Genomic DNA, 12373 nt, shown 5'->3' on the forward strand with positions numbered 1-12373 from the left:
GGAGGGGGATGCAATTGTGAAACTGAGTGGGGGAGCCGCAGGATAATTGGGCAAGGGTGGCCTCGCATCCTGAATTCCCGACGGCCTCCCCGGCTGGATTTTCCACAGTTCGACCTTGACACTGTACACGTAATCGTGCGTCCGGGACCCACTCACAATCAGCGGTGTTACATTGTCATCTCTTTGTTCCTTCATAATTAATATTCACCATTCACGCGGTATACATATAGTATATCAATATATCATATACGTACATATGAAGATTATTCGGTATTTACACACACACGCACATTCGGACATACAGACGCATCTTCATCGCACATACAAGCGGCAGGCTCTCACGAGCTTCCTGCTCGCCTCCCCGTGTGTCGTCGTCGTCGCGACGCTACGAAACCGGCGGCGTGTCGCGATGGCAGCCTCGAGATTTGCTTCTCGAAGGCTGCTGACGTCGGCATCGACGCAGCGACCTGCGCCGGAAAACAAACACCGAACACGTGGACAAGAGACTCGCAGCTCTTGTATTGCTATACTTGTAAATCACAACCAATAGAGTATTAGTTCTTTTAATATTATATTGTAACGTATACGTCGCTCGATCAGGCAATTCAGTCCCAACGATATATTCCATTAGGATCGGCTCGCAAGTTCGCCCACTCAATTCTTCCAGATCGTCAATCTTTTTATGTATTATCACTGGTCAACAGAGACTCGAGTTTAGTTGCAATTCTTGATTTTATATGCTTCAATCTGGATAATTGAACGATTCGAAAAGAACGCGTGACGTAACGAGTGGATCGAGCGAACTCGTTAACCGATTGACAAAAATTGGCCTATAATACATCTATATATACCCATATCTGTGCATCGCGTAATTTCTGCCCAAGGATTCTGCCTGAAGGAGATTCGAAGCAGTATGTACTCTCGGTATGTATACGTAGCTACTGTGTTTCCTGCGGAGAGAAATGGGAATGTCAAGAAGCGCGAGTGAGAGTGAGAGGGACAGGGACAGGGAGAGTGTCAGGGAGAGAGGAAGGGAGGCAGATGGATTAAAGAGGAAAGCGTGATAAAAGAAAACTGGTGAACTAGAGGGGTGGAGGCGGGCGCGTTGGCGAACGACGTGGAAGGAGAAAAGGGAGGGACAGAGAGGAGACGAGTGACGTGTTACACCGTTCGAAATTCGCTAATTACTACGGTTATGTAATTAATTTCTGACGGTACGTTCGAATAGTCGGGAGGTTCGCGATAAAAGGAAACGCGACTTCCGAACGGAGGAATAAAGAAACTCGTGTCGCGCTGCTCGAGCAAAAGGAATAAGAGTTTTGTATTCTCCTTGGCAGCATCCGTTAACTGTGATACTTTAGCCAGAGAAGTATCGATCGATCCACGCAACACGCTTGGTCAAAATCTGGACAGAGATTGGTCGCGCGCACTGGGCCAGTGTTTCGAGTTAAATTTCTAATATAATTAAAAATCCTGTGTCATTCGAAGCACGGCTAAGAATGTTGTTCACAACCTTATCACAACCTTATTAAAGAGTGCCCGGATATCGAATTCGAATGCCTCGGAGTCCTTTGGCGTGTCGGCACTCGAGGGAACTCCGTTCCCTCGTTTACATTGATTAACCTTAATTATCAACTATTAATCGATCAATTAATATTACTTTTATTGTTGTTCTTCTTATTTTTACCTACGTATGCATATGTGTATATAGAATTCTTTTTCTTTTCATTTTTCAATCTTGATTTACATGTATAATATATCTTTTTTTTTTTTTTTTCTTATAACACGTATGTCAACGTACGCATTATGCATTTTATATCCAGAAATATACAGAGCTATTCAGAATAAACTGTCAGATTTGACAGCTGTCATTACGCGCGTCAATTATTATTTTCTGACACTAGTGACATTCGATCAACCGAGAACGAAGCAACTCTGCACTCTTATCGAATTCGTCGGTCTACTCGAGTTTTCATTCGTATCAGACTGCGTCAAGGGAAGGCAGCCACAATCGTTACGTAATAATTACGAGTCTCGATCCTCCGTTGATTTTATGCGGAGTTCATGTGCTGCCTTCGTCATCGCATTACAGCTGTCAAATTCGATTAGGAAATTTCCTATGAATAGCTTTGTATACGTATAAACGTATAACGTGATCCTTTCGTTTTCCTCCTTTCCTTGGCCTTGTTCTGTTCCCTGACTTTACTCTCTGTAATAACGTCCTTAATAGTAAATGGACTCTAATATAATTCTGTTATAATACTCACAACCGTAATACTTGTATTTCAATCTACAGGGCAGGTATTCCCGCCAATCTACGACATACGCGTCTCGTTTGTCGTTGCTAATGAATATTTAATTAACGACATATTTCGCGTCGTTTCACTAGAATAGTATTCACCGATCTTTCCCAAATAATTTCTAATATAGTCTCAATGAATACGAAATAATTTCGCCTAGTTCTAAATAACCAATCGGAAGCACGTACTCTGTGTGAATTCTTATCTTGTGCTTCTTGCAAATATTTGCAAATATATCAGGACACGAGTGACGCGCGTCAGAGACATAGTTGTCGAAAAATTGTCCTACGTCAAAATGGAGATGGTTTCGTTCTTATTTTTCTCCTCCCTTTGTTACTTTATGCGTATAACTACGAGAAGTCACGGCGATATAATAAAGTATATCCAGTACAAGGTACGATCTAGCTTCTAAACACCTCAAGAGTGGACTTGGTCGATTTGTAGAAAAGTCCTATCGGTAAACGCGAATTGCTGTGCTTATCGTGATTGGCCACTCGCGGGATCTCGAACTTCCGGACAACTGAGAGGGCAAGTGGGCGCTGCACCATTTTACTGGATTTACATGAAAGAACGAATCGTTCACGTGTAAAACGAAAATTAGGGCGCGCCGAGGTACCAGACTGCAGCACGGACCAGGGTGGACCTGGGCAATAGATTGAGGTCCTTCGCCAAGTTCCCCTGGGCGTTGGGTTGGTTAAGGTTGACGATAGGAGGGATCTCCAGGATCTCTCACGCGTAGAGACTGAGTCACGGGAAATACATACTTACGGTTCCGAAAGCTCGAGATTGACGGGTGACACGAGCGCGACTAACAAAGTGTAAAGAGACGTCGGCGAGCCGACTGGCCCTCCTCTCCCCTCGTTCTCCTTTCTGGCTGGTCCTCATCCGTCTTCAGCCGATGTGCAAGAGTCTCCTGAAGGCCCTCCTGTAGTCCAGGTTGAAGATCGTGTATATGAGCGGATTGAGGGCGCTGTTCACGTAGCCAAGCCAGGTGATGAAGTAGACTACTCTCTCGGATGGGCAGCACTCTGGACAAAAGGGCACGATGACGTACATCAGGAAGAACGGGAGCCAGCAGACGACAAAGACGCCCATAATGACGCCAAGTGTCCGAGCGGCTCGTCTCTCCTTCGACAGGGAGATCCTCTGTCGCTCCTCGATGAACTGATAGACCGCCGTGGAGGTCGTCGTCGTTTCTGCCTGACGACGGTGGCCCCCAGTGCCGATGGTGGTCGTCACCGTGGGCCCGTCCTCGACGAGAGACGGTTTGGCCTGGGATCTTGGTGTCGACCTCTCGTTGTGATTCGTTTCCGAGCTGACGGACTCCTCGGGGTCGTCGGTCTCGCGGTGCCTCGCCGAAGGCATCGTGCCCAGTCTACTTTGTCGGGCGCGCTCTCGCAGTCTCCTCCTCGTCGCCAGGAAGATCTCCAGGTAGACGAGACTCATGAGAAGCAATGGAATGAAGAAGGACCCTAGAGAAGAGTAGATGACGTAGCCCTGTCTTCTGGTCAGCTGGCAGGGTGTACCTGGCTCGAGTTCCTCCGGCCAGTCGTTCCATCCTGCCAGGGGCGGCGAGCTTATTGCTCCAGAGAGAATCCAGACCCCGGCGATCGTCCCTAGGACTCTCTTGAGCGTGCGCTTCTGCGCGTAATTAATCGGGTCCGTGATGGCCCAGTAACGGTCCAGGGCGATCGCGCATAGGTTCAGGATGCTTGCCGTGCAACACAAGACGTCGCAGGTCAGCCAGAGCTTGCAGAGATGAATGCCGAAGATCCACTTGCCCAGGAGGAGGTAGGCTACGTTGAATGGCATCACGAGGATCGCTACCGTGAGATCGGCCACAGCCAGCGAGACGATGAAGAAATTCTGGACGATGCGGAGCGGACGATAGGTGAAGACACTTAGGATCACGAGGACGTTACCAAGGACCGTTGCCAGGACTAGAAATCCAAGGGTCAGGGATGCTGCAGCCGCCTCCCACAGTGGTAATGTAATACCGGATTCTTCCTCAGCAGCCGAGCATCCACCTTCGTAGTCCTTTCCCATCGTCCCCCCACTGGATTCTCCGCTCGAGTTCATCCCGTCCAGATGGCCTCCTGTCGAGGAGTATCGTACTTTATATATAGAGTTACACCTATTTCTAGCCTTGATTCATCCCTTTTTATGACCTCCGACCTTTCCCACATTTCTCGCCCATCTCATTTAATCTTCAAAAAAGTCCTCAGCCACCAGCTCAACAAATATCGAAAATCCTTTAAGAAGATGTCGCTGGCTGTGCATAATTTAGATCGTGTAGCAACGCAGCTCTCTATTCTGTCGCTCGACGCGTAGATCAAGATTCACGTACCTGCCGAACGGTGACAGCGACCTGGCCCTTACGTAATTTCATCCCCGCGATTCTCTAGGAGATAAACCATCCACCCAACCGTCCCACCTGTCCCACCTGCCCCACCTTAAATCTTCCGGTCAAGCTCATCGTCTTACGATTTGTCGTAGGTCAAACGCACAAGGAGGGATAATCCTGCAACCTGCCAGTAACGCGCAGTACGACCTCGCGAAAATGTCGCCGCAACAGCTGAGACTAGATTTTAGCTTCGAGTAATAAAGAGCGGCAAAAGGTCTGACGTACCAGGATGTATATGATTTTCACACGTTTCAAGTCAGAAGGTACGAGACAGTGAGAATGAGAGAAAAAGAAAGAGAAAGGGAGAGGGAGAGAGAGAATACAAAAGAGTGGAGGAAAAATCCTTTGAATTATCTTTGAGTATCTCTTGAAATATTCTTTGAATTAGATAATAATTTCCTGACATCGATTTCACGTGACAACGTCTGTGCGAGAGAACACAATATAGGCAATTTGGGTATTTCGATCTCGGTGTTAGGAAACCTTAAAGCTCCTCAAGACACTTTCTCCCCATGACGGACACTAAAAAGACTTATTTTTCAGGCATCGCTTCGTCAATGTCTCACTCACTCGTTTCCCGAATCTCACAGTGAGTAAATTATAGACCTCTCGACGTGCCAACTTCCACTTCTTCTGACTAACCACACCGACCCTTGACTATCATTTATTATCCCACGAACTTCATCTTCGATCGCTTTTCGCTTGTCGACCTCCGAACTCACGCGGCGCAATGAGATAAGCGCTGCCTGTACAGTGCATTGCACTGTCTGTCTTTAATTTGGCTTCACCTGTGGCTCTTCATTCGCAAGATTAAAATTATAAGGAAACATCGACTCCCACGTTCAAGGATAAGGCTGAGAGAAAGAGAGAGAGAGAGAGAGAGAGAGAGAGAGAGAGAGAGAGAAACGTTGAAGACCGTACAAAAAATCTATAGAAGCCTTCCACGAAGAAAAGACGCCTCGTGAAATTCGAAAACCTACCAATCCGGCATGGGCTAAGCTTCTCGAATGAAAATCAGATTCCATTGATCGAATCTGAATGTGGGGCTTTGATCGGACTCTCGTTTTCCCGCAGCTACGTTCCTCAGGCTCCCACCCCCCTCACCCTCTCTCTCCCTCCCATAGACGCACACACACTACCTTTTTTTGTCTCGTTAGCTGTTTACTCACTCCCGACACATTCTACCTCAGCGTTGCTTTTTTCTCGAATTTTCGTACTAGGAAAAAGATTTTTCCGCGAGAAACCGGAAGCGAGCGGGGTGGAGAGAAAAAAGAATAACAGAAAGAAAAAAATTATATAAAGTTAAAACGGAATAAAAATTCTGAAACGAATGGCTGGGCTCTAACGTCACTGCCGTATTACTACTCCAAGAGTTAAAGGCTAAATTACAGGAAGTTCATAGAATTGTCGAACGGCGTCGACACGTGAAGACGTTTTTCTTATCGTTAGAGACACGTGATCATCGACTTCGAATAGGACAATGATGCAGCAGCCTCGATAAGGCAGAACGGTGTAACTGGGATGAAAATAGAAAGCTGAACTCATTTGAAAAACTCATTACGAGAGTACGCACGCAATTATGAATACCGAACGAGAGCTTCAACTTGTTGCTACACTCAAACGTTAATGGCGTTCTTATCCGCTTTTGTTCTCTGTCCGCGATTATAAATCCACTCGAATTCCGGTTACAGGCGCGTATAGGTCCTTCACCGAAGAGGATGCCGGGAGGTCTCGCGTTCTCAGCGAACAAGACGATGGAACGAGTTTTGACGCCTTGGCTAATTAGCAGAGGGCTTTTGCCTTTTTCGCGAATTAACCTCCGACCTCTAGCTACGATATTCCATCGGCGCTGGCATCTCCACCCAGAGACACGTACAATTAGATGGACCTCCTGCAACCCTGGCTACAAGTCCATAGCGCCCGTCACTTCCGCTCATTTTTCACTTCCATCATCCTGTCGAATTATTCCCAAGGAAGTGCCACCCCCGGTGCGATTGCTGCTGCAAGCTTCGAAGCTCGCTTGAATATTGATCGAGCTAGACCAATTGGCTCATTGGAAATCCTTGAACACATCTGTAGTATTGGCCCAGTTAAAGAATCTAAGGAGTATCCTGTAAACGCTTTGTCGCCATGTACAAGGTATACTGTGTGGATCCGCCGGGAATGCGAAACACTCTAAATAAACTGGTCGATAGGACTTTTTGTCTTATATGTTGGCAGAGAATCACAGTGTGCAGTGCTATGTGGTAAATCAGCTAATGCGCAGTTTGATTGATTCAGTAAAATAATAGACCATAATCCAGAACGGTTTCACATTTGAGGTGCATACATCTGCATTTGCATTTGTAAGAACCCCTACAATATTCTATGTACTTAGCTAACATTAACGGGATTTCTATACTGTCTGCCGTGACGATAAACGTTATTCGTCAACGAATTCCATCTATTCTCTCTCCTCTCTCGCTCTAGTTAAACCTAGCCTACGGTTAGGGGACACAACTTGTCGCTTGGATGAACTTTATGTACGTTTGTCGAGAATGACTATGTATCAAAACTGCATTTCAAGCAGAATCTCTACTCCAGGGAAGTCTCTCTGTACTTCCGTGTACACGTTGTACCAAATCTTTATGCTGTTTAAAGCTATGAGTAAAAGCCCAACTCACCGCACGTACAATACTGCTCTTATCCATCTTTAACCCGGGAACGGCCGCGGGATTTTATGCGCCTGTTTAAAGGGCTTTGAGTTGGAATGTCTCGGGCAACCCCGGTGACCACTTCCGGGTTAAAATATATGACCTCGTCATCATTGTTAATATGAGTATTATAGTATTATTTGCCATTTTCAATATAAAACTTGACTAGTCATCCACGCGCATGCGTGATCCTTACTGAATTACTTTCATCCTACACTTCTTACGTAATAGCTTCTACCCGATCTCTGAACTGATCCGACTGAGAAAGTCCTTCGTATATAATATTGCAATTGCTTCCCGTTCGCAGCTTCGAGGTTGGTCAACCTATTTTGAAATCGCTTAACCGACACACACGATGAGTTCGTTACAAACATTTAGCATTTCCCCTTTGACGTTAATGCTCTTCATTTATTCGACGATACATACCTGCACCTGAAAAGGAATACGTGAATCCGTGAAATAGAGAATAAAGATCTTCGTCAGATTCTGCGAGGGTCGCTCAAACTCGTTGTTGAATATTCGAGAAATTACACAATTGCCATTGATGAATTGGCAACAGTGCAAAAGTAAGCTGTCACGTGATAAGGTAAAAGCTATGCGAAAGGTAAATGATATTAGGCGAAGGAAACGTCAATACATTTCAATCGGAAATATGCTTGGCTCAACGAGCACGGATACGTGAATACTCGGGGGTTCCTACTTTGATGCGTAAGCCGACTGAATATTTCCCGCGAAAGCTGCAAGGAACGGCCGACGTGAAAGGAAAGCCTAGAGAATCGAACTGCGGCAATTGGATTGAAAGGAACTTGGTTCCGAGCGTCATTTCAACCGCACATGCCTCCGCTATTGAAATTCTATTTGAAACAATCGTGTTGGACGATTGGCAGACTGACAGGTCTACAGGGTGTTCCTGAAACACAGCTGCTCGTAATAGTTATGGCTTGAACAGCGAATCGAGCGCTAGGAAGCGTCTTGGCTCTCGCGGCATTACCCGAGTTTCGTTGAACAGCACGTAAGTAAAATTGTAATCCCCCCGGTAACCCAGTTTCGAAAGAATGCCTCCGACTTGGCTGATTCAAGCCAGTTCATCGATGAGACTCTCGGTCTCTACTCGCATGACGATGCTGACGGCGCGACCGTGACGATATGTCGACGATCGAGCGACGTTAATGACGACGAGGGTGAAGAGGGTGAAGAGGGTGAGACCGAGTACGAGCCATTTCGACAAGTGAGCATTTTTCGATGTTGCCAGTGAAAATGGAACTGAACAATTTCCGGCAGCCACGCGCTTCTCCTGTCCTTGAGAGATCGTCGATTTTTCTTTCGCACGGCATTCAAGACTGCCAGACACAATGTATGTACCGCGGAAGGCAAGTGCCTCGAGACCTCGAGCCACGGACGGCTATTCAGTGCTTAATCGATGCAGCTTCCTTCGTCCTTGCGTAAAGCGACCAAGTAGCTTTACGATTCCCTCCTTTTCAGGTTCTGATACTCTTAGGATTGGCGTGGAGAAGTCGCGAAACGCACCAGAGCCTCGTCTTTCAACTATCAACTGTCAAGTATCCGTGTGCCAAGGTACACTTCTCTTTGGCCGAGTTGCCAACCTGCTTGCCATTGGCTCGTCAACCTCCTAGCCGTTCCTCGACGCCTTGGAACCTCTACATTTGCTTCCGTGACCCGTAGTCGGGAACTTCTTCGAATACATGGAAAGAGCCTCAAAAGCAATTATCTGTGCTCGCTAATGCAACTACTCTCTCTCTCTCTCTCTCTCTCTCTCTCTCTCTCTCCCCTCTCGGCCTTTACTCATTCCGTCTATCTTGCTTGGAGTATGCTCGAAGAAATGTCACCGATAACACGAACGTTTCTCGAGAATGCACCTAACGAGATTATACATACATATATACAACCATGCGCTTATTGTCACGTTGCCTTCCTCAAGTCAAGTACTACCCTGGAATATATTGTGCAAGAAGTAAGCGGAAGAAAGTCAAAGTTGTCGGTCGATCCTCGCCCTGGCGAAGGAAGCTTTTCCAAAGTTATTTTCATAGCCGAATGGAGTTGCTACGGAAAGACAACTCGTCTCGTTTGCTCTTTTATGTCTTTTTCTCAATTTCTCTTTGTTCGTGAGATTTCGAGAGGAACGAGGCGGATAAAGCGAGCGAGCGAAAGAGTGAGAGGGGTGGCGGGCGGGGCGGGGTAGTAAAACTGATGGATAAAAGGAAACAAATAAGGCGGCCTCTATTTTCGTGAGGAAAGACACCATATCAAACAATGATCTCAAAGTGCAAGCTTCAGATTTCCCAATGGTTCTGCACATGATATAACGTCACCTTGCAGAATGATTTCACACCGGAAAAGCATCATCCTCATCCACTTGCTGCTGCCTGTACCTATCGACGGAGACACTGAAATTCTAATGAAGCGATAAATATTCCGGTGATTAACGTGCTTTACGCAGATAACCTCGATCAATGCTGTACTCCCTTTTCTGTGTCTTCCTTATCTCTGTCTCCTCTCCCTGTCTATCGAGTATCCCAAAAGCGCTGACTTCATTGCGCACCGAGTAAGGCACACCAACAGATAACTTCGATAGAGTTCGGAAAGCAAATGTTCGACGAATGCGTGGTTTGGCTTTTAATCAAGAAAGGGGAGGGAAGAGGGAATAAGAAATTAACGAATATTGCCGGATAAAGATAAGGTCTCGTACTAATAGTTTCGAGTCCGAATCTCTGTCTGGAGGGATAACCGCAAAAGGAGGATGTACGGACTGTACGCATACGTGTGCGTATTTCAATAATTAGTGTACAAGAAAAAATTAATGACGACCTCTATTAAAAGCAGGGACGAGCGGAATGCGTCGCACGCGAATGGAGTCAGTTTTGAAATGATAACTGGCGGCAAATTTAATTCCGCGCTTTAACCTGGATTTCGAGCAGCGCATGTATAATGAATGGAAGAATGAAGCGTGATACGCGTGTGGGACACACGCGCCCCCTCGCCCCTCTCTAAACAAATGGTTGGCATCAGAATATGAATGACGAACTCAAAAAGGGAAAAATCGATCGGGCGATACTTCCGAAACGCAATATTATCAGCTTTTTCCATAACTTTTGACTTTTTTATTTCTAGCAATTCCTCGTCTGTGCGAGGCATCGATTTATTGCCGATTTTTACGTAAGCAGCGATTCCCTCGACCTCCTGGCACCGATCGGCCTTGTCGCTAATCAAACCGTCTGCGTCACGGACTCCGAAAACCGGAAGGTCGAGATTCTCAGACGTCGAACGCAAAGTCTCTCTCCGCCATCCAGATAACGCTACAAAGTCCTGTTAGCGTTGCCGCAATTTACGCTTTTCGATTCTCGCGACAATAAATGAGAGAGAGAGAGAGAGAGAGAGAGAGAGAGAGAGCGTGTGCGTGTGCGTTTGCGTGCGGATGTGCTCCTACTCGTGCGCGCGCGTGTGTGGCTATGTATAGGGGTTTAATAATTTGCATCCCCGAGCGCGCTTCGAGCAACCGCAGAATTTTTAGGAGTGGTGGGACACGTGAATGCGTTGCATCTCCTCGTAATTGCGAGAAAATACTTTCAGTCTTCGGTACCAAGTTTGCGAACGCAACTGAGGAGAGTATTCAATTTTCATTGGACGAGTGAGGGAGGAGCAAGATAAAATTTCGGGGTAGTCGGACAGCATCGTTTATGCAGGAAATACATCCATTACTTGTCTACTGTTCATTCGGAATTGGCGGCTGGCTCCTATAGAGGAGTACCAACAAAAGCTGGGAGACACGAAGTACTGGGTTAAGGACGTTTAAGGAAGGAAAGAAATAGGAAGACCAAGGGCAGGAGAAAAGAGAAAGGTGGAAGGATCCGAGCAGAAGAGAATTCAATGTGAAAGACGTGAAAGCGCTGGTCGCGCGGAGCTCCTCCTTTCATCTGACTACGATCTAACGAAATTCCTGTACCCGGTCTAATCAGTCGCTTGGCTATTACACCGAGAGAGAAATTATACGAAGAGACATTGGGAATCGCCTCCCGCGCTGCGACACGATAAAGAACGACTTTTGATAGCGCTCCGCTCCATCTCTAAAACACAAACAGTGTGGGAGTGTGACTTTTAAAGAATATCACGCACTTACACTAGGTGTTCCAACGTGATCGGTTATTTATAAAGTGATTCACGATAATCAATAACCCATGTCTCTTCCTGCATCGTGAAATTCGTTCGATATAATCGCAGATACATTATAACACTCGTGTCCTTTATAGGAAACGTCTAACCCGACCGCGGATGCTGGGATAAAAAGTATCAAAGCACTTGGAAGAATTTTACCTATTATCAAATAAAACTAATCGGTCCCCAGCAACTGGGATGTAGAAACGATTGAAAAATAAAAGAAAAATATAAGTGAGACAGAAGATCTTTGTCATCACCAAAGGGCAATTTTAAGAAAAAAAAAAAAAAAATTACAGCAGCCCTGACACAGAATCAGCGTCTCTTTGCGTTAATTTAAAACTCATTGAAAAGGGATACGTCTAATGGAAATAAATATATCCCGTACCTGAGATCTGTCTTTTGATGGTACAGGGCGCGGCGGCATGGTCCCGTCGCAGCGCCGTCCAACGAGCACTGAGCTACTCTGCGCCAACGGGGGTGCGTCGACGTCGAAAAGACGTAAACGTCGAGACCCCCGTAACGCAGGCGCACCGCAACCAAGAAGAAACCTCATTGCGGGAGAAGCCGCATGTCTTAAAGGGAGCCTGTTGTCTCTTCTTGAAGCAGTAATGCCCTACTGCTGCCTTCCTAACAATCTCTCACTCGCTTCCTATCCCCCTGCCTCCCTATCGCCTTTTATCGCCTTGGCCCTTATCACTGTATATCAGAATCTGAAGAGCAAGACACCCTGAATGAAAACTTGCTACAAGAGAAAGGAAGGTTTCAGGACGTGTCGTTAACAACCCCCCCCACCCCACCCCAGC

The 12373-nt window shown here is 46.4% G+C and overlaps 1 protein-coding gene across 5 annotated transcripts; it reads right to left on the reverse strand.

The window, feature by feature from the left end:
* Positions 1-6: 6 nt before the first annotated feature.
* Positions 7-12339, reverse strand: LOC107263106 (putative tyramine receptor 2). 5 transcript variants are annotated; one of them, XR_003058405.1, is made up of 3 exons: positions 4476-7811; positions 3069-4396; positions 7-950 (listed from the first exon to the last, which is right to left on the reverse strand). XR_003058405.1 is itself a non-coding variant. In XM_025080568.1 (3 exons), the coding sequence occupies exon 3, from the start codon at positions 4377-4379 to the stop codon at positions 3192-3194; it is 1188 nt and encodes a 395-aa protein (XP_024936336.1). In that variant the 5' UTR covers positions 4380-4396; positions 7824-7829; positions 11956-12339; the 3' UTR covers positions 1774-3191. The 5 variants fall into 5 exon arrangements, 4 of the variants coding, with proteins under 4 accessions (XP_024936336.1, XP_015585443.1, XP_015585444.1 ...); XM_025080568.1 differs by lacking the exons at positions 7-950; positions 4476-7811 and adding exons at positions 7824-7829; positions 11956-12339 and having other exon boundaries at positions 1774-4396; XM_015729957.2 differs by lacking the exon at positions 7-950 and having other exon boundaries at positions 1774-4396; positions 4476-4572; positions 4648-7811.
* Between the last annotated feature and the right edge of the window lie 34 nt (positions 12340-12373).

The sequence above is a fragment of the Cephus cinctus genome, unplaced genomic scaffold (genome assembly GCF_000341935.2).
Source record: "Cephus cinctus unplaced genomic scaffold, Ccin1 Ccin1_scaffold0132, whole genome shotgun sequence".
In the NCBI taxonomy this organism is placed as follows: Eukaryota; Metazoa; Arthropoda; class Insecta; order Hymenoptera; family Cephidae; genus Cephus; species Cephus cinctus.

Excerpts from the sequence above, each read along its gene's own strand:
- LOC107263106 (XM_015729957.2), bottom strand. The coding sequence starts at position 4,497 with ATGGGCGAGAAATGTGGGAAAG. Across the intron at positions 4,397-4,475 it reads GGGCGAGAAATGTGGGAAAG|GAGGCCATCTGGACGGGATG; the intron begins GTCGGAGGTCAT and ends ACTCCTCGACAG.